The following is a 21,243-nucleotide window of genomic DNA, read 5'->3' on the forward strand; positions in this document are numbered from 1 at the left end:
TGTACAGGTTCAAAGATTTCAGATTTAGAATAGGTCTTACCGAGCCGTCCGGCTTCGGTACCACAAATAGTGTGGAATAATACCCCTTTCCCTGTTGTAGGAGGGGTACCTTGACTATCACCTGCTGAGAATACAGCTTGTGAATGGCTTCCAATACCGTCGCCCTGTCTGAGGGAGACGTTGGCAGAGCAGACTTTAGGAACCGGCGAGGGGGAGACTTCTCGAATTCTAACCTGTAACCCTGAGATACTATCTGCAGGATCCAGGGGTCCACCTGTGAGTGAGCCCACTGTGCACTGAAATTCTTGAGTCGACCCCCCACCGCCCCTGAGTCCGCTTGTAAAGCCCCAACGTCATGCTGAGGGCTTTGCAGAAGCCGGGGGGGGGCTTCTGCTCCTGGGAAGAAGCTGCTTGGTGCACTCTCTTACCCTTTCCTTTGCCTCGGGGCAAATATGACTGTCCTTTCGCCCGCTTGTTCCTTTAGGAACGAAAGGACTGCGGCTGAAAAGACGGTGTCTTTTTCTGTTGGGAGGGGACCTGAGGTAAAAAGGTGGATTTCCCGGCTGTTGCCGTGGCCACCAAATCTGATAGACCGACCCCAAATAATTCCTCCCCCTTATACGGCAATACTTCCATATGCCGTTTGGAATCCGCATCACCTGACCATTGTCGCGTCCATAAACTTCTTCTGGCAGATATGGACATCGCACTTACTCTCGATGCCAGAGTGCAAATATCCCTCTGAGCATCTCGCATATAAAGAAAAGCATCCTTTAATTGCTCTAAAGTCAATAAAATACTGTCCCTATCTAGGGTATCAATATTTTCAGTCAGGGAATCCGACCAAACCACCCCAGCACTGCACATCCATGCAGAGGCGATGGCTGGTCGCAGTATAACACCAGTATGAGTGTATATACTTTTCAGGGTAGTTTCCAGCCTCCTATCCGCTGGATCCTTGAGGGCGGCCGTTTCAGGAGACGGTAACGCCACTTGTTTAGATAAGCGTGTGAGCGCCTTATCCACCCTAGGGGGTGTTTCCCAGCGCGCCCTAACCTCTGGCGGGAAAGGATATAATGCCAATAACTTCTTTGAAATTAGCAGTTTTCTATCGGGGTTAACCCACGCTCCATCACACACTTCATTCAATTCGTCTGATTCAGGAAAAACTACAGGTAGTTTTTTCAGACCCCACATAATACCCCTTTTTGTGGTACATGCAGTATCAGAGATATGCAAAGCCTCCTTCATTGCCGTGATCATATAACGTGTGGCCCTACTGGAAAATACGTTTGTTTCTTCACCGTCGACACTAGATTCGGTGTCCGTGTCTGGGTCTGTGTCGACCGACTGAGGTAAAGGGCGTTTTACAGCCCCTGACGGTGTCTGAGACGCCTGTACAGGTACTAACTGGTTTGCCGGCCGTCTCATGTCGTCAACTGATTTTTGTAACGTGCTGACATTATCACGTAATTCCATAAACAAAGCCATCCATTCCGGTGTCGACTCCCTAGGGGGTGACATCACCATTACCGGCAATTGCTCCGCCTCCACACCAACATCGTCCTCATACATGTCGACACACACGTACCGACACACAGCAGACACACAGGGAATGCTCTTATCGAAGACAGGACCCCACTAGCCCTTTGGGGAGACAGAGGGAGAGTTTGCCAGCACACACCCAAGCGCTATAAATATATAGGAACAACCCTATAGAAGTGTTGTCTCCCTTATAGCAGCTTAATATATATCAAAAAACGCCAAAAAAGTGCCCCCCCCCCCCCCCCCCTCTGTTTTACCCTGTTTCTGTAGTGCAGTGCAGGGGAGAGTCCTGGGAGCCTTCCTCGCAGCTGAGCTGAGCAGGAAAATGGCGCTGTGTGCTGAGGAGATAGGCCCCGCCCCCTATTTCGGCGGGCTCTTCTCCGGAGTTTGTGAGACCTGGCAGGGGTTAAATACATCCATATAGCCCCAGGGGCTATATGTGATGTATTTTTTAGCCAGAACAAGGTATTCTCATTGCTGCCCAGGGCGCCCCCTGCAGCGCCCTGCACCCTCCGTGACCGTTGGTGTGAAGTGTGTGACAACAATGGCGCACAGCTGCAGTGCTGTGCGCTACCTCATGAAGACTGAAAAGTCTTCTGCCGCCGGTTTCTGGACCTCTTCACTTTTCGGCATCTGCAAGGGGGTCGGCGGCGCGGCTCCGGGACCGGACTCCATGGCTGGGCCTGTGTTCGATCCCTCTGGAGCTAATGGTGTCCAGTAGCCTAAGAAGCCAATCCATCCTGCACGCAGGTGAGTTCACTTCTTCTCCCCTAAGTCCCTCGATGCAGTGAGCCTGTTGCCAGCAGGACTCACTGTAAAATAAAAAACCTAAAAACTTTTTCTAAGCAGCTCTTTAGGAGAGCCACCTAGATTGCACCCTGCTCGGACGGGCACAAAAACCTAACTGAGGCTTGGAGGAGGGTCATAGGGGGAGGAGCCAGTGCACACCACCTGATCCTAAAGCTTTATTTTTGTGCCCTGTCTCCTGCGGAGCCGCTAATCCCCATGGTCCTGACGGAGTCCCCAGCATCCACTAGGACGTCAGAGAAATACAGGTGTAGTTACCTACGCTCCCTCTCCAGCCAGGTGTATGAAATACAGGTGTAGTTATCTACACTCCCTCTCCAGCCAAGGATATGAAATACAGGTGTAAATACCTACGCTCCCTCTCCAGCCAGGTGTATGGAATACAGGTGTAGTTACCTACGCTCCCTCTCCAGCCAGATGTAAGGAATACAGGTGTAGTTATCTACGCTCCCTCTCCAGCCAGGTATATGAAATACAGGTGTAGTTATCTACGCTCCCTCTCCAGCCAGTTATATGAAATACAGGTGTAGTTACCTACGCTCCCTCTCCAGCCAGATGTAAGGAATACAGGTGTAGTTACCTACGCTCCCTCTCCAGCCAGATGTAAGGAATACAGGTGTAGTTACCTACGCTCCCTCTCCAGCCAGGTATATGAAATACAGGTGTAGTTATCTACGCTCCCTCTCCAGCCAGGTATATGAAATACAGGTGTAGTTACCTACGCTCCCTCTCCAGCGAGGTGTATGAAATACAGGTGTAGTTACCTATGCTCCCTCTCCAGCCAGGAGTATGAAATACAGGTGTAGTTACCTACGCTCCCTCTCCAGCGAGGTGTATGAAATACAGGTGTAGTTATCTACGCTCCCTCTCCAGCCAGGTGTATGGAATACAGGTGTAGTTATCTACGCTCCCTCTCCAGCCAGGTATATGAAATACAGGTGTAGTTACCTACACTCCCTCTCCAGCCAGGTATATGAAATACAGGTGTAGTTACCTACGCTCCCTCTCCAGCCAGATGTAAGGAATACAGGTGTAGTTACCTACGCTCCCTCTCCAGCCAGGTATATGAAATACAGGTGTAGTTATCTACGCTCCCTCTCCAGCCAGGTATATGAAATACAGGTGTAGTTACCTACGCTCCCTCTCCAGCCAGATGTAAGGAATACAGGTGTAGTTACCTGCGCTCCCTCTCCAGCCAGGAATATGAAATACAGGTGTAGTTATCGACGCTCCCTCTCCAGCCAGGAGTATGAAATACAGGTGTAGTTACCTACGCTCCCTCTCCAGCGAGGTGTATGAAATACAGGTGTAGTTCCCTACGCTCCCTCTCCAGCTAGGTGTATGAAATACAGGTGTAGTTACCTACGCTCCCTCTCCAGCCAGGAGTATGAAATACGGGTGCAGTGACCTACGCTCCCTCTTCTCTCAGGTGTATGAAATGCAGGTGTAATTACCTACACTCCCTCTCCAGCCAAGGATATGAAATACAGGTGTAGTTACCTACACTCCCTCTGCAGCCAGGGGTATGAAATGCAGGTGTAGTTACCTACGCTCCCTCTCCAAACAGGTATATGAAATACAGGTGTAGTTACCTACGCTCCCTCTCCAAACAGGTATATGAAATACAGGTGTAGTTAACTACACTCCCTCTCCAGCCAGGTGTATGAAATACAGGTGTAGTTACCTACGCTCCCTCTCTTGCCAGGTGTATGAAATACAGGTGTAGTTACCTACGCTCCCTCTCTTGCCAGGTGTATGAAATGCAAGTGTAGTTACCTACGCTTCCTCTCCAGCCAGGTATATGAAATATAGGTGTAGTTACCTACGCTCCCTCTCCAGCCAGGTGTACGAAATACAGGTGTAGTTACCTACGCTCATTCTCCAGCCAGGAGTATGAAATACAGAGGTAGTTACCTACGCTCCCTCTTCTGCCAGGTGTATGAAATGCAGGTGTAGTTACCTACACTCCCTCTCCAGCCAAGGATATGAAATACAGGTGTAGTTATCTACGCTCCCTCTCCAGTCAGGTATATGAAATACAGGTGTAATTACCTACGGTCCCTCTCCAGACAGTTATATGAAATACAGGTGTAATTACCTATGGTCCCTCTCCAGCCAGGAAATGAAGCTGTAGTTACCTACGCTCCCTCTCCAGCCAGGTGTATGAAATGCAGGTGTAGTTACCTACGCTCCCTCTCCAGCCAGGTGTATGAAATACAGGTGTAGTTACCTACGCTCCCTCTCTTGCCAGGTGTCTGAAATGCAGGTGTAGTTACCTACGCTCCCTCTCCAGCCAGGTGTATGGAATGCAGGTGTAGTTACCTACGCTCCCTCTCCAGCCAGGTGTATGAAATGCAGGTGCAGTGACCTACGCTCCCTCTTCTCTCAGGTGTATGAAATACAGGTGTAGTTACCTACACTCCCTCTCCAGCCACGAGTATGAAATACAGGTGTAGTTACCTACGCTCCCTCTCCAGCCAGGTGTATGAAATGCAGGTGCAGTGACCTACGCTCCCTCTTCTCTCAGGTGTATGGAATGCAGGTGTAGTTACCTACACTCCCTCTCCAGCCAAGGATATGAAATACAGGTGTAGTTACCTACGCTCCCTCTGCAGCCAGGGGAATGAAATGCAGGTGTAGTTACCTACGCTCCCTCTGCAGCCAGGGGTATGAAATACAGGTGTAGTTACCTACCCTCCCTCTCCAGCCAGGTATATGAAATACAGGTGTAGTTACCTACGCTCCCTCTCCAGCCAGGTGTATGAAATACAGGTGTAGTTACCTACGCTCCCTCTCTTGCCAGGTGTATGAAATACAGGTGCAGTGACCTACGCTCCCTCTCCAGCCATGTATTTGAAATGCGGTGTAGTTACCTATGCTCCCTCTCCAGCCAGGTGTATGAAATACAGGTGTAGTTACCTACGCTCCCTCTCCAGCCAGCGGTATGAAATACAGGTGTAGTTACCTACGCTCCCTCTCTTGCCAGGTGTCTGAAATACAGGTGTAGTTACCTACGCACCCTCTCCAGCCAGAAGTATGAAATACAGATGTAGTTACCTACGCTCCCTCTCCAGCCAGGTGTATGGAATGTAGGTGTAGTTACCTACGCTCCCTCTCCAGCCAGGTGTATGAAATGCAGGTACAGTATATTTTTACCAATATGCTATATCTTTCATATAATATGCTGTATTAAACCGATATTACTCATGTTACTCAGAATTCTCATTAGTGTTCATATATGACCAGCCAGGTGTATGGAATGTAGGTGTAGTTACCTACGCTCCCTCTCCAGCCAGGTGTATGAAATGCAGGTACAGTATATTTTTACCAATATGCTATATCTTTCATATAATATGCTGTATTAAACCGATATTACTCATGTTACTCAGAATTCTCATTAGTGTTCATATATGACTAGTATATTATATATATATATATATAGGCATAATCCTATTTTTGGCATGAAAAATGCATACAAATCTATGTTGATCCCATCATACTCACATACTCTATATTATACCACGTAAGACTCTAGTTTACCCCATAAAGTACTCTATCACCCCATATATTATTCAATATAACCCCATGAAATTCTCTATAATTGACCATTTATTAAAATATATTACCTTATATATAACTCTATATTACTCTATATACTTTATATTATCTCATATAATCTCCTATATATTTGCCCAGATCTGTGACTCATTTCCTAACGCTGGGCGGAGTCACAACGCTGGGCGGAGTCACAACGCTGGGCGGAGTCACAGCGCTGGGCGGAGTCTGAGTCATAGCGTCACAGATCTGGGTGGCTGGATGCAGGGCATGATGCCTCTGGCGAGTGGTGATCACTTTAAACATAGTTGATGAAAGCACCTAAGACGCAGAGGTCGCGCTCCCTGCCTGACCACACGCTGCTGCGTCTATTTCCGTCCTGCCCTGCACATCCACCCCTCCCCCACCCGCGGCACCCACCCACCAGCGGCACCACCGCCCCCGACCCTCCCCCACCCACGGCACCCTAACAACCAACCTCTCCCCCACCCACTGCACTCCCGCAACCCGTGGCACCCCCACACCTCCCCCACCCGCAAAACAACCCCACACCTACCCCTTCCCCACCTGCGGCAACCCCTCCCCCCCGCAGCACCCACAGACCTCCTCTTCCATCCGCGGCACCCCCGCACCCGCCCCTCCCCTGTTTGCGGTGCATCCGGACCCTCTACCCCACCCGCGGCACCCCAGCACCTGCCACTCCACCAACCACAGGATTGGTTGTGTAAGCGACTGTGTGTATTATGGACGCTGTGTGTATAAGCGGCTCTGCTACCTGTGGCCATTGTTCACGCCGTCGCTAAGGGCTACGCCCCCTTCACCACGGACGCCCTTTCGTCATGCAATATTTAACCACTAACAAAACTAAGAATGCCGGTAATACTCCAGAGAATACAAATATTGAACGCCAGAAAGGCGTGCAGGGCTTAACAGGGCGTAGCCCTTGCGATGGTGTGAAGGCCCGTAGGGCGATATAAATCACCTAATACTTTATATTATCCAATATAATACTCTCTATTACCCAATATAATATTATACATTTCCTCATATATTACCCATATTCCATACTTCCCCATATAATAATCTATATTACCCCATATAGTACTCCACATTACCCCATATAATACTCCACATTACCCCATATAATATTCTATACTTCCCCATATAATACTCTATATTACCCCATATAGTACTCTACATTACCCCATATAATATTCTATATTACCCATATTCTATACTTCCCCATATAATACTCTATATTACCCCATATAGTACTCCACATTACCCCATATAATATTCTATACTTCCCCATATAATACTCTATATTACCCCATATAGTACTCTACATTACCCCATATAATTTTCTATATTACCCATATTCTATACTTCCCCATATAATACTCCACATTACCCCATATAATATTCTATACTTTCCCATATAATACTCTATATTACCCCATATAGTACTCTACATTACCCCATATAATATTCTATATTACCCATATTCTATACTTCCCCATATAATACTCTATATTACCCCATATAGTACTCCACATTACCCCATATAATATTCTATACTTCCCCATATAATACTCTATATTACCCCATATAGTACTCTACATTACCCCATATAATTTTCTATATTACCCATATTCTATACTTCCCCATATAATACTCCACATTACCCCATATAATATTCTATACTTCCCCATATAATACTCTATATTACCCCATATAGTACTCTACATTACCCCATATAATATTCTATATTACCCATATTCTATACTTCCCCATATAATACTCTATATTACCCCATATAGTACTCCACATTACCCCATATAATATTCTATACTTCCCCATATAATACTCTATATTACTGTTAGGGTCTCCTGCCCTGTGCTGCCACGTCGTCATGGCAACCGGGAGACAAGTGCTAGCGGAGTAACCTGAGCGCAGCTGATACTCCGGTTCGGGTCTTTTGCTGTGCAGTGGTTACAGGCTCTGTGCACGGCAGGGGATCCGGTGCTGGTTTTTGTGCTCACAGACTGTGAGGTCTGAGTGGGGCGTGGACAGCACCTGCTATATAAGGCCTCTTCTCAGGTTAAGCAGATGCTGCTGAATCTTTGTTGGTTAGTCAGTTCCTGAAAGTTAGCCAGTACTGTGTAGCTTTGTATTTGTTGTTGCTTACTGCAAATAGGCCTGGGGATTTGGTACTACACTCTGCCAATCCAGACCTAGCAGTAAGACTGGAGTCAGTCGTTTAACTTGCTGGGGTTCTTTTGCTACTCTGTGAACTTAGCAAGTTTGCGGCTGTATTCTCAGACTTGCCTGCCTAAATCCTGTCTCACTGTGCAAGGTGTTCAGGTGTCAGTTTAGTGGCAGTAAGCTGAACCTGTGCACTGCAAGTGAGGATTAGGATTGTGGAGACTCTCCTTGTGTCTATCATTCCATCTCTGACCAAGGAGTTTACTGCCACACCCGTTGGTAACCCTTTAGGGTTTTGCTGTTGCCCTTAGCAACAGCATTTCGGGTTCTCTACGTATTTAAACACAACATCTTGCTTTTTCCATCTGAGCATTACTAATACTAGGGAGACACCCAGTTTCTTAGCCTCTGGGCTTCTCTGTTCACTTTGTGTTTATTTTGTTACCCTATCACCTTCTGTGTATGTAATGTCACATTCCCCAGTCTGTCTGTGAGTTCATTTGTTTTGCATCCCTATCCGTTCAGACACCAGTACATTCCTGCAGGCACTGGTGTGCATAACAGTTCAAACACCAGTACATTTCTACAGGCACTGGTGTGCATAACAGTTCAGACACCAGTACATTCCTGCAGGCACTGGTGTGCATAACATATTCAGCAGCCAAATACTCCTGTTGAAATTTTGTGGGAATATGGAGCATACCCCTCAAAATACGTTGCAACAGGTGGTCGATCAGGTGCAGGTCCTGACTCGACAATTTAATGATTTGTCCATTAAAATGCACACCTCCCAGGCCGCTGGCGGAGCTCCCGCAGCAGCAGCACCTTTAGGGGTTAAGGAGCCGAAAGTAAATCTCCCGGATCGTTTTTCTGGAGATCGCTCGCAGTTCTTTTGTTTCAAGGAGAGCTGCAAGCTATACTTCCAGCTTAGGCCTCAGTCTTCTGGGTCGGAGATTCAGCGGGTGGGCATAGTGATTTCCTTGCTACAAGGAGACCCACAGGTCTGGGCATATGGGTTGCAGCCTGACTGTCCGTCGCTTAAAAGTGTTGATGCTTTTTTTTACGGCACTGGGCATGTTGTATGATGACCCTGACAAGACGGCCTCAGCCGAGGCTCAGATTTCGATCCTTAAGCAAGGGCGAAGGCCAGTTGAGGTTTACTGTACGGAGTTTCGGAGGTTGGCCCATGATACCCAGTGGAATGACCCAACCCTGAGACACCAGTACCGAAGAGGTCTTTCTAACCAGATAAAAGACCAACTGGTACAATATCCCTTGCCTGATAGCTTGGATCAGCTCATGCAGTTATCCATCCGGGTGGATAGACGGCTAAGAGAGCGTAGGCTTGAAAGGGAGACCGAGGTTTCCTTCTTTCCCAAGGGAACCTCAGACTCTGAGGAATTTTCCGAGGAGCCTATGCAGATTGGGGCTACCCGCCTCTCCTCGCGTGAGAAGACGCGGAGGAGACAGCAGGGGTTGTGTTTGTACTGTGGGAATAAAGGTCATGTGGTAGTATCATGCCCAAAAAAGCCGGAAAACTTCAGGGCCTGAGGGTGATGGGAAATATCCTGTCAGGCCAGAAGTCAGAATTTCCCAAGAAGACTTTTATCATTCCGGTGACCTTGAAGATCCTCGGTCAAACTGTCAAGACTGAGGCCTTTGTGGACAGTGGGGCCGACGGGGTTTTTATGGACCGCCAATTCGCCCTGAAACACTCTGTTCCCTTAGTACCCTTGGCATCGGAAATTGAGATTTGTGGGTTAAACGGGGAACCATTATCCCAAGGTAAAATTACCTCTTGCACTAGCCAGATTTCTTTGTTTATTGGAGCCACACACTCTGAAAAATTGTCCTTTTATGTGACTGTCTGTACTTTTGCCCCATTGGTGTTGGGGTTACCCTGGTTAAGGGCCCACAATCCTCAATTTGACTGGGTCTCTGGGGAGATTCTTAGTTGGGGTACTGATTGTTTCAGGAGTTGCTTGAGCCTTCCAGTCAGGCTCTCGCAGCTAAGTTTGCCAGGATTGCCAGGGTGTTATGCAGATTTTGCGGACGTGTTCTCCAAAAAAGTTGCAGAGGTACTACCTCCCCATCGCCCCTATGACTGTGCCATTGATTTGTTGCCAAATGCTAAGCTTCCCAAGAGCAGGTTGTACTCCCTGTCACGTCCTGAGACTCAGGCTATGGCAGAGTACATTCAGGTGAACTTGGCTAAGGGATTTATCAGACCTTCACAGTCTCCAGTTGGGTCGGGGTTCTTCTTCATGGGTAAAAAGGACGGTTCGTTGCGACCCTGCATCGACTTCAGGGAATTGAACTGTATCACGATTAAAAACTCATACCCACTGCCTCTCATTTCGGTCTTGTTTGACCAGCTTCGTACTGCCACCATTTTTTCTAAGATTGACCTACGCGGTGCGTACAATCTAATCCGAATAAGAGAGGGGGATGAATGGAAGACTGCCTTTAATACCCACTCAGGGCATTATGAATATTTGGTGATGCCTTTTGGGCTCTGTAATGCCCCGGCAGTCTTCCAGGATTTCATGAATGATGTACTCAGGGAATATTTGGATAGATTCTTAGTTGTATACTTAGATGACATCCTAATCTTCTCCCATTCCCTGAAGGAACATCGGAAGCATGTACGCTTAGTCCTCCAGAAACTCAGAGACCACCGGCTTGGGGCGAAGCTGGAGAAGTGCGAATTTGAAGTTCAGCAAATCGCATTTCTAGGATATATTATCTCCCCAGAAGGTTTCCAAATGGAGGATTCCAAGGTACAGGCAGTCCTGGATTGGGTGCAGCCCACTAGTTTGAAGGCGCTTCAGCGTTTCCTGGGCTTTGCGAATTTTTATAGACGATTTATCGCTGGATTTTCGTCTATAGTGGCGCCCTTGGTGGCACTCACTAAGAAAGGGGCGGATGTTGCTCACTGGTCTTGTGAGGCTAAAGCGGCTTTTGCCCGTCTCAAAAGGGCATTTGTATCGGCCAATGTGCTGCGACACCCAGATCCAGAGCGTCCTTTTGTGGTGGAGGTGGATGCCTCTGAGATGGGTATTGGGGCAGTGCTCTCTCAGATGGGAGTGTCTGATAATCGCCTTCATCCCTGTGCTTACTTTTCCCGTAAATTTTCGCCTGCCGAGATGAATTATGACGTGGGTAACCGGGAATTGTTGGCTATTAAGGATGCACTCGAGGAGTGGAGACACTGGCTTGAGGGGGCTAAATTTGTGGTCTCAATTCTCACCGACCATAAGAATCTGGCATATTTAGAGTCAGCGAAGCGTCTCAATGCCAGGCAGGCACGATGGGCTTTGTTTTTTGCTCGCTTTAATTTTTTGATAACATATCGCCCTGGGTCAAAAAACATCAAGGCTGATGCGCTCTCGCTGAGTTTTGCTCCAATCCAGGAGACCACCGAGGAGCCGTTGCCCATTGTGTCCCCATCATGTATTAAAGTGGGCATTACCCAGGACCTCTTATCATTAGTCCTTAGAGCACAGGAGCAGGCTCCTCCAGACCTTCCGGTAGGTCTTTTGTTTGTGCCTCCTAGGTTAAGACAGCGAGTGTTCCTGGAATTCCATGCCAAGAAGTCAGCAGGTCACCCGGGTATTGCCAGAACTCGGGAGTTGCTATCTAGGGCGGTATGGTGGTCCTCGGTGGCTAAGGATGTGGATCAGTGGGTTCGGGCATGTGACATCTGTGCCCGAAATAAGACTCCTAGAGGGGTTCCTGTTGGCCCATTACATCCACTCTCTATCCCATCTAAGCCATGGACCGACATTTCAATGGATTTTGTGGTGGACTTGCCCAAATCCTCGGGGATGACAGCCATCTGGGTTGTCGTTGACAGGTTTTCGAAGATGGCGCACTTCGTTCCACTGGTTGGGCAGCCATCGGCCAGACGCCTGTCTGAATTATTTATGCTACATGTTGTGCGTCTCCACGGGTTGCCACTTGATGTGGTCTCTGACCGCGGATCCCAGTTTGTGGCCAAATTCTGGAGGGCATTTTGTTCCGATCTCCAGATTTCTGTCAGCTTGTCGTCAGGCTACCATCCGCAGTCTAATGGGCAGACTGAAAGGGTGAACCAGTCCTTGGAGCAGTTCCTCAGGTGTTATGTCTCCAAGTGTCAGACTGACTGGGTTGCTCATCTGTCCATGGCGGAGTTTGCCTATAACAACGCGGCTCACTCTGCTACAGGGATCTCTCCCTTCCTTTGTGTGTATGGGCATCATCCTAAGGCCAATTCTTTTGACCCCCTGGACTCCACGCCTGGTGGTTCCTCTGTGGTTTCGGTCCTTAGAGGTATTTGGAGGAAAGTGAAGAAAGCCCTTGTGTCTGTGTCATTAGTGACCAAAAGGGTTTTTGATAAGCGGAAAAGACCCTGCAGCTTCAAATTAGGAGACTTCGTCTGGTTGTCTACCAAGAATTTGAAGTTGAGACAGCCATCTCATAAGTTAGGCCCCCGGTTCATCGGCCCTTATAAGATCACCAGGGTTATCAATCCGGTGGCATTTCAGTTAGATCTGCCCCGTTCTTTGGGTATCAATAAAACATTTCATTGTTCCCTTTTAAAACGGGCGATTAGTAATCCTTCTTCCAGTGGAAGACCTTCCCCTCTTCTGATACGTGGCCAGAGGGAGTTTGTTGTTGAAAGGATTCTTGACTCCAAGATGGTTCGGGGTCGGCTGTCATTTTTGGTGCACTGGAAGGGGTATGGCCCGGAGGAGCGGTCGTGGGTGCGCAGTTGTGATCTTCATGCCCCCAGACTGATACGCTCTTTCTTCTCGCAGTTCCCCGATAAACCCGGTGGTAGGGGTTCTTTGACCCCTCGTCAGAGGGGGGGTACTGTTAGGGTCTCCTGCCCTGTGCTGCCACGTCGTCATGGCAACCGGGAGACAAGTGCTAGCGGAGTAACCTGAGCGCAGCTGATACTCCGGTTCGGGTCTTTTGCTGTGCAGTGGTTACAGGCTCTGTGCACGGCAGGGGATCCGGTGCTGGTTTTTGTGCTCACAGTCTGTGAGGTCTGAGTGGGGCGTGGACAGCACCTGCTATATAAGGCCTCTTCTCAGGTTAAGCAGATGCTGCTGAATCTTTGTTGGTTAGTCAGTTCCTGAAAGTTAGCCAGTACTGTGTAGCTTTGTATTTGTTGTTGCTTACTGCAAATAGGTCTGGGGATTTGGTACTACACTCTGCCAATCCAGACCTAGCAGTAAGACTGGAGTCAGTCGTTTAACTTGCTGGGGTTCTTTTGCTACTCTGTGAACTTAGCAAGTTTGCGGCTGTATTCTCAGACTTGCCTGCCTAAATCCTGTCTCACTGTGCAAGGTGTTCAGGTGTCAGTTTAGTGGCAGTAAACTGAACCTGTGCACTGCAAGTGAGGATTAGGATTGTGGAGACTCTCCTTGTGTCTATCATTCCATCTCTGACCAAGGAGTTTACTGCCACACCCGTTGGTAACCCTTTAGGGTTTTGCTGTTGCCCTTAGCAACAGCATTTCGGGTTCTCTACGTATTTAAACACAACATCTTGCTTTTTCCATCTGAGCATTACTAATACTAGGGAGACACCCAGTTTCTTAGCCTCTGGGCTTCTCTGTTCACTTTGTGTTTATTTTGTTACCCTATCACCTTCTGTGTACGTAATGTCATATTCCCCAGTCTGTCTGTGAGTTCATTTGTTTTGCATCCCTATCCGTTCAGACACCAGTACATTCCTGCAGGCACTGGTGTGCATAACAGTTCAAACACCAGTACATTCCTACAGGCACTGGTGTGCATAACAGTTCAGACACCAGTACATTCCTGCAGGCACTGGTGTGCATAACAATTACCCCATATAGTACTCTACATTACCCCATATAATATTCTATATTACCCATATTCTATACTTCCCCATATAATACTCTATATTACCCCATATAGTACTCTACATTACCCCATATAATATTCTATATTACCCATAATCTATACTTTCCCATATAATGCTCTTTATGACTCCATATAATACCTCATACTTACACCATGTAATACTACATATTACCCAATATATATATATATATATATATATATACTCTATATTACCTCATATACTACACCATGTAACACTCTATAATACTCCATATAATACCTTATATTTACCCAATGTAACACTCTATATTACCCCATATAATACCTCATATATTACCCCGTGTAACACTCTATAATACTCCATATAATACCTCATATTTACCCCATGTAACACTCTATAATACTCCATATAATACCTCATATTTACCCCATGTAACACTCTATATTACCCCCTATAATACCTCATATATTACCCCATGTCACACCCTATATTACCCCATATAATACCTCATATATTACCCCATGTAACACCCTATATTACCCCATATAATACCTCATATATTACCCCATGTAACACTCTATATTACTCCATATAATACCTCATATTTACCCCATGTAACACTCTATATTACCCCATATACCTCATATATTACCCCATGTAACACTCTATAATACTCCATATAATACCTCATATTTACCCCATGTAACACTCTATAATACTTCATATAATACCTCATATTTACCCCATGTAACACTCTATAATACTCCATATAATACCTCATATTTACCCCATGTAACACTCTATATTACCCCATATATTACCTCATATATTACCCATGTAACACCCTATGTTACCCCATATAATACCTCATATTTACCCCATGTAACACTCTATAATACTCCATATAATACCTCATATTTACCCCATGTAACACTCTATATTACCCCATATAATACCTCATATATTACCCCATGTAACACTCTATAATACCTCATATTTACCCCATGTAACACTCTATATTACTCCATATAATACCTCATATATTACCCCATGTAACACCCTATATTACTCCATATAATACCTCATATTTACCCCATGTAACACACTATATTATCCCATATAATACCTCATATTTACCCCATGTAACACTCAATAATACTCCATATAATACCTCATATTTACCCCATGTAACACTCTATAATACTCCATATAATACCTCATATATTACCCCATGTAACACTCTATATTACCCCATATAATATCTCATATATTACCCCATGTAACACCCTATATTACCCCATATAATACCTCATATTTACCGCATGTAACACTCTATATTACCCCATATAATACCTCATATATTACCCCATGTAACACTCTATAATACTCCATATAATACCTCATATTTACCCCATGTAACACTCTATAATACTTCATATAATACCTCATATTTACCCCATGTAACACTCTATATTACCCCATATAATATCTCATATATTACCCCATGTAACACCCTATATTACCCCATATAATACCTCATATTTACCCCATGTAACACTCTATAATACTCCATATAATACCTCATATTTACCCCATGTAACACTCTATAATACTCCATATAATACCTCATATTTACCCCATGTAACACTCTATATTACCCCATATATTACCTCATATATTACCCATGTAACACCCTATATTACCCCATATAATACCTCATATTTTACCCCATGTAACACCCTATATTACCCCATATAATACCTCATATTTTACCCCATGTAACAACCTATATTACCCCATGTAATACCTCATATATTACCCCATGTAACACCCTATATTACCCCATATAATACCTCATATATTACCCCATGTAACACTCTATATTACCCCATATAATACCTCATATATTACCCCATGTAACACTCTATATCACCCCTTGTAGCACTCTATATCACCCCATATATTACCCCATGTAACACCCTATATAACCCCATATATTACCCCATGTAACACCCTATATTACCCCATATATTACCCCATGTAACACCCTATATCACCCCATATATTACCCCATGTAACACCCTATATCACCCCATATATTACCCCATGTAACACCCTATATCACCCCATATATTACCCCATGTAACACTCAATATCACCCCATGTAGCACTCTATATCACCCCATATATTACCCCATGTAGCACTCTATATCACCCCATATATTACCCCATGTAACACTCAATATCACCCCATGTAACACTCTATATCACCCCATATATTACCCCATGTAACACTCTATATCACCCCATATATTACCCCATGTAACACCCTATATCACCCCATATATTACCCCATGTAACACTCTATATCACCCCATATTGGGCATTAGTACATATAAGATAGGTATTAGTGATGTCTCTTACCTCTGACTGCTCCTGTTCTGGGTCGACATTCTCACACTGAGAGTGGTCTCTCCATGGCAGGTCTGTCTCATCCTGGACCCACTGACCATCTGGGCCACAGCGCCGGAACACAAAGCCATCTTTTACTGAGGGGCAGAGAAAATGTAAGGCAGGGTGTCAGTGCCCGCCGGTGTCCCCCCCCCCCCCCCCATGTTCCTCCTCCTCACCTTGAGGGTACCAGGGCAGGTAAGATGGACACGGCTCTGCATGTGTTGTGTTAGCAGCGGCGTCCCCCCAGCATACATACATGTCAAATGTGCGATTACAGAAGACTCCTGTAGGGAAGGACAAAGTGACGGTAGCGTGTTACATGTCAGCGGCTGGACATTACTAAGACCTAGCGATCAGCTTCACATGTGTGAGAACCAAGGGCTCGATTCAGACCTGGTCGCTGCTGTGCGTTCTCACACAGTGGCCGATTATCGATAGACTGCGCATGTCTATGCCCCGCAATGCACACGCACGTTGGCAAGCAACAGGCATCGCCGCTCAGAGACAATCTGGTGCGAAAATTCTAATCTCACAGCCATTCGCACGCTGATTGACAGCAGGAGGACATTTGTGGGCGGTAACTGACCGTTTCCGGGAGTGTCAGGGAAAACGCAGGCGTGTCCAAGAGTAAGTCCTGGGCTGCGCACACACTGCGCAGTGTAAAATCCATTCCATGGTGAGTGAGGTGGGAACGGATCTGCAGCTGTCCGCTGACTGAGGTATTTTTTAGCTGCTCGGCGTAAACACATGCGATCGCACACTTGCACGGCGAATATACACTCCCCTTGTGCGCCAATGTCTGATCGCAGGACAAAAATTTTAGCAGCCCAGCGATCAGGTCTGAATTCCACCCGAGTGGATCCTCACGCCAAGCTCCGCTCTGAAAATGAGGTAAAGCAGGATTTTCATGGAAGTTTTGTATCTGCCATGCTGGGATTCAAGATAAGATTCCCTCCCTCATGATCAGGCGCCATGTCACACAGGAGAACGCATGGAGAGGACGTGGGCTGTAACTGTACTACAAGTATCAATACTAGCGGCCATTGGGGCCCATTTACCAACGATCACATATGCAATGCTGTCCTGGGCGATCATATCGGGTGGATGTAACACCCAGCAGAGGCCCGTCCCTGTGCTGTGCCGAGTATGCTGCCGGGGCCATCACCACGACCACCATGCACAGGGTGCATTGCCGGCGGAGTGTTCCTGAGGAACCCTGCCGGAACTACATCCCGCGAAGGGTAGCCCATGAGCTACAATGGGCTACCGATTGCGGTAACTGCAGGGGCCAACTACGAGGCAGGGTGAGTTAGGAAAAATAGGATTTTAAATTACCTACCAGTAAATCCTTTTCTCGTAGTCCGTAGAGGATGCTGGGGTCTACATTAGTACCATGGGGTATAGGCGGGTTCTTTGGGAGCCACTGGCACTTTAAGAGTTTAATAGTGTGGGCTGGCTCCTCCCTCTATGCCCCTCCTACCAGACTCAGTCTAGCACTGTGCCCGAGGAGACGGACATACTTCGAGAAAAGGAAATACACAGATAATGGTGAGATTCACACCAGCTCACACAGAACAAAAGGAAAGCCAAGCTAACCAACTTGGAACAATTCAGCAATGGCTGAAACAACAATACTGAACCAAGTAACAATGCAGGAATATGAAGCACTGGGCGGGCGCCCAGCATCCTCTACGGACTACGAGAAAAGGATTTACCAGTAGATAATTAAAATCCTATTTTCTCTTACTTCCTAGAGGATGCTGGGGTCCATATTAGTACCATGGGGATGTACCAAAGCTCCCAGTACGGGAGGGAGAGTGCTGAGGTTCCTGCAGAACAGATTGACCAAACTGTAGGTCCTCAGAGGCCAAAGTATCGAACTTGTAGACCTTAGCAAACGTGTTCTACCCTGACCAAGTAGTCACTCGGCAAAGCTGTAAAGCCGAGACCCCCCGACCAGCCGCCCAGGAAGAGCCCACTTTACAAGTAGAGTGGGCCTTAACAGACATAGGACACAGCAATCCTGCTTTAGAACAAGCATGCTGGATAGTAAACCTGATCCAATGAGAAATCGTCTGCTTAGAAGCAGGACACCCAATTTTCTTGGGATCATATAGGACAAACAGAGAGTCCGATTTTCTGTAACGAGAAGTTCTCTTCACATATATTTTCAAAGCCCTTACCACATCCAAGGACCTTGAGTTAATCGAGGTGTCAGTAGCCACTGGCACCACAATAGGTTGGGTGATATGGAAGAAAATGCTGACGCGTTCTTCTGAGCTCAGCTCTATCCTCATGGAAAATCAATAGGGGCTCTTGCATGACAAAGCCCCCAATTCCGACACACACTGAACAGATGCCAATGCCAACAGTGTGACCGCTTTACAAGTAAGAAACTTTACATCCACCTCCTGTAAAGGTTCGAACCAATTTGATTGCAGGAACTGCAGTACCACATTAAGAGCCCAAGGTGCTGTAGGAGGCAAAAGGGTGGTTGAATATGCGGAGCCCCTTTCAAGAATAACTGAACCTCAGGAAGAGCCGCCAATTGTTTCTGGAAGAAAATGGACAAGGCCGAAATCTGGACCTTTATGGAGCCCAAGCGTAGGCCTACATCCACACCTGCTTGCAGAAAGAGGAGAAACCGTCCCAGTTGAAACTCCACCGCACAAAACTTCTTGGATTCACACCAAGACACATACTTTTTCCAAATTTGATGGTAATGTTTAGACGTAACTCCCTTCCTAGCCTGTATCAGGGCAGGAATGACCGCTTTCGGAATGCCTTTCCGAGCTAAGATCTGGCGTTCAACCTCCATGCTGTCAAACGTAGCCGTGGTAAGTCTTGATAGGCGAACGGCCCCTGTAGGAGAAGGTCCTCGCGAAGAGGAAGAGGCTTCGGATCCTCCAGCAGTAATTCCAGAAGATCATCTCTGCCATGACCTTGGTGAACACCCTTGGTGCTGTGGATAGGCCAAAAGGCAGTGCCTGGAACTGATAGTGACAGTCCAGCAGCGTAAATCTGAGATAAGCCTGGTGAGGCGGCCAGATCGGAATGTGAAGGAATGCATCCTTGATATCCAGGGATACTTGGAATTCCTCCTCCTCCAGACCTGAGATCACAGCTCTCAGAGATTCCATCTTGAATTTGAATTCCCTCAAGTAGGGGTTCAATGACTTTAGGTTTAATATTGGCCTTACCGAATCGGCCGGTTTCGGTACCACAAACAGGTTTGAGTAATAACCCTTGTGTTGTAGGTGAGGTGGAACTGGAACAATGACATTTGTTTGAACCAATTTTTGAATGGCTTCCTGTAGGATAGCACTTTCTGTCAGCGAAACTGGTAAGCCTGATTTGAAGAATCTGTGAGGTGTGAGCTCATGAAACTCCAGCCTGTAACCCTGGGCAACAATATCTTTTACCCAGGGGTCTAGGCATGATGACACCCAAACGTGACTGAAATCTTTTAGTCTCGCTCCCACCTGCCCGACCACCAGGCTGGGAGGTCCACAGTCATGCTGACTATTTTGAGGAAACAGAACCTGGTTTCTGTTCCTGGGAACCTGATGGAGCAAGTTTTCTGGACTTTCTTCGACCTCCTCTAAAGAAGGTGGGAGGGGGATTGGATTTTTTTAATTTTGCGGTCCGAAAGGACTGCAGTGTAGGCGAAGGATAAGATTTTCTAGCCGGTGGTGCTGCTGAGGGAAGATCCACGCATCCAATGCATCCCCAAACAGAGCCTGACCTGTGAAGAGTAGGTTCTCCACACTTCTCTTGGATTCTGTATCCGCAGTCCATTGGCGTAGCCAGAGTCCTCTGCGCGCTGAGACCGCCAGAGAAGTAGCCCGTGCATTCAGCATGCCAAGGTCCTTCATGGCCTCCACCATGAAACCTGCAGAGTCCTCTATGTGACGTAAAAACAATTCAATGTCACTCCTATCCATAGTATCTAAGTCCTCTAGTAATGTGCCTGACCACTTCACTATGGCTTTTGAAATCCACGCACAAGCAATAGTAGGCCTTAAAGCTATGCCAGTAGCAGTGTATAGTGATTTGAGCGTAGTCTCAATTTTGCGGTCAGCCGGCTCTTTCAAAGCGGTTGAACCAGGAACAGGTAAAACCACCTATTTTTGACAACCTAGATACAGAAGCGTCAACTGTAGGTGGGTTTTCCCACTTTTTTCTATCCTCTTCAGGAAAAGGAAAAGCAATAAGAACCCTTTTTGGGATATGAGATTTTTTCTCTGGGTCTTTTCAGGATTATTCAAACAAAGAGTTTAACTCCTTGGAAATCGGAAAGGTAAGCGAGGATTTCTTACTTTCTGTAAAATAAGATTCCTCCACCAGTTCACGTACATTCTCAGAAATGTGTAAAACATCCTTAATGGCTTCAATCATTAGTTGCACCCCTTTAGCAAAAGAGACCCCCCCCCCCCCGCATATCCCCATCACCGTCCCCTGTATCAGAGTCGGTATCAGTGTCAGCTTGCATTATCTGGGCAAGTGTACGTTTTGTGGGTATGTAGGTGGGGTTTTTGATGAAGTAGTGGGGGCCAAATATTGTAACCCATCCACAGATTTCCTCAAAAACTGCGTCTCTTTCTCAGTATGTGACATCCTTGTAGAAATCGGGGATATCATTCCCCTTAAAGAATTCACCCATGGGGGTTCGGGTTCCAAAGCCTGAGACAGTATATTGCAGTCTTGAGTACATGGAATATACTCCTCAGGAGAAGATACACACTCTGCAGCACAGGACACAGAGTCCTTGGACATGGTAATGTGGGATATACACACACACACACACACACACACACACAC

At 46.6% G+C, this 21,243-nt stretch overlaps 1 protein-coding gene across 1 annotated transcript in view; it reads right to left on the reverse strand.

Moving 5' to 3' along the window:
• GIPR (gastric inhibitory polypeptide receptor) overlaps positions 1-20,820 on the reverse strand; it is a 94,256-nt gene extending 73,436 nt beyond the window's left edge. Inside the window, exons 1-3 of the mRNA XM_063950476.1 lie at positions 20,742-20,820; positions 16,599-16,706; positions 16,393-16,517 (exon numbers count right to left, since the gene is read on the reverse strand). Coding sequence (XP_063806546.1) covers positions 16,393-16,517; positions 16,599-16,706; positions 20,742-20,820 — 312 coding nt within the window. The remainder of the gene's footprint in view (positions 1-16,392; positions 16,518-16,598; positions 16,707-20,741) is intronic.
• Between the last annotated feature and the right edge of the window lie 423 nt (positions 20,821-21,243).

Source organism: Pseudophryne corroboree (genome assembly GCF_028390025.1).
Source record: "Pseudophryne corroboree isolate aPseCor3 chromosome 8 unlocalized genomic scaffold, aPseCor3.hap2 SUPER_8_unloc_4, whole genome shotgun sequence".
NCBI lineage: Eukaryota > Metazoa > Chordata > Amphibia > Anura > Myobatrachidae > Pseudophryne > Pseudophryne corroboree.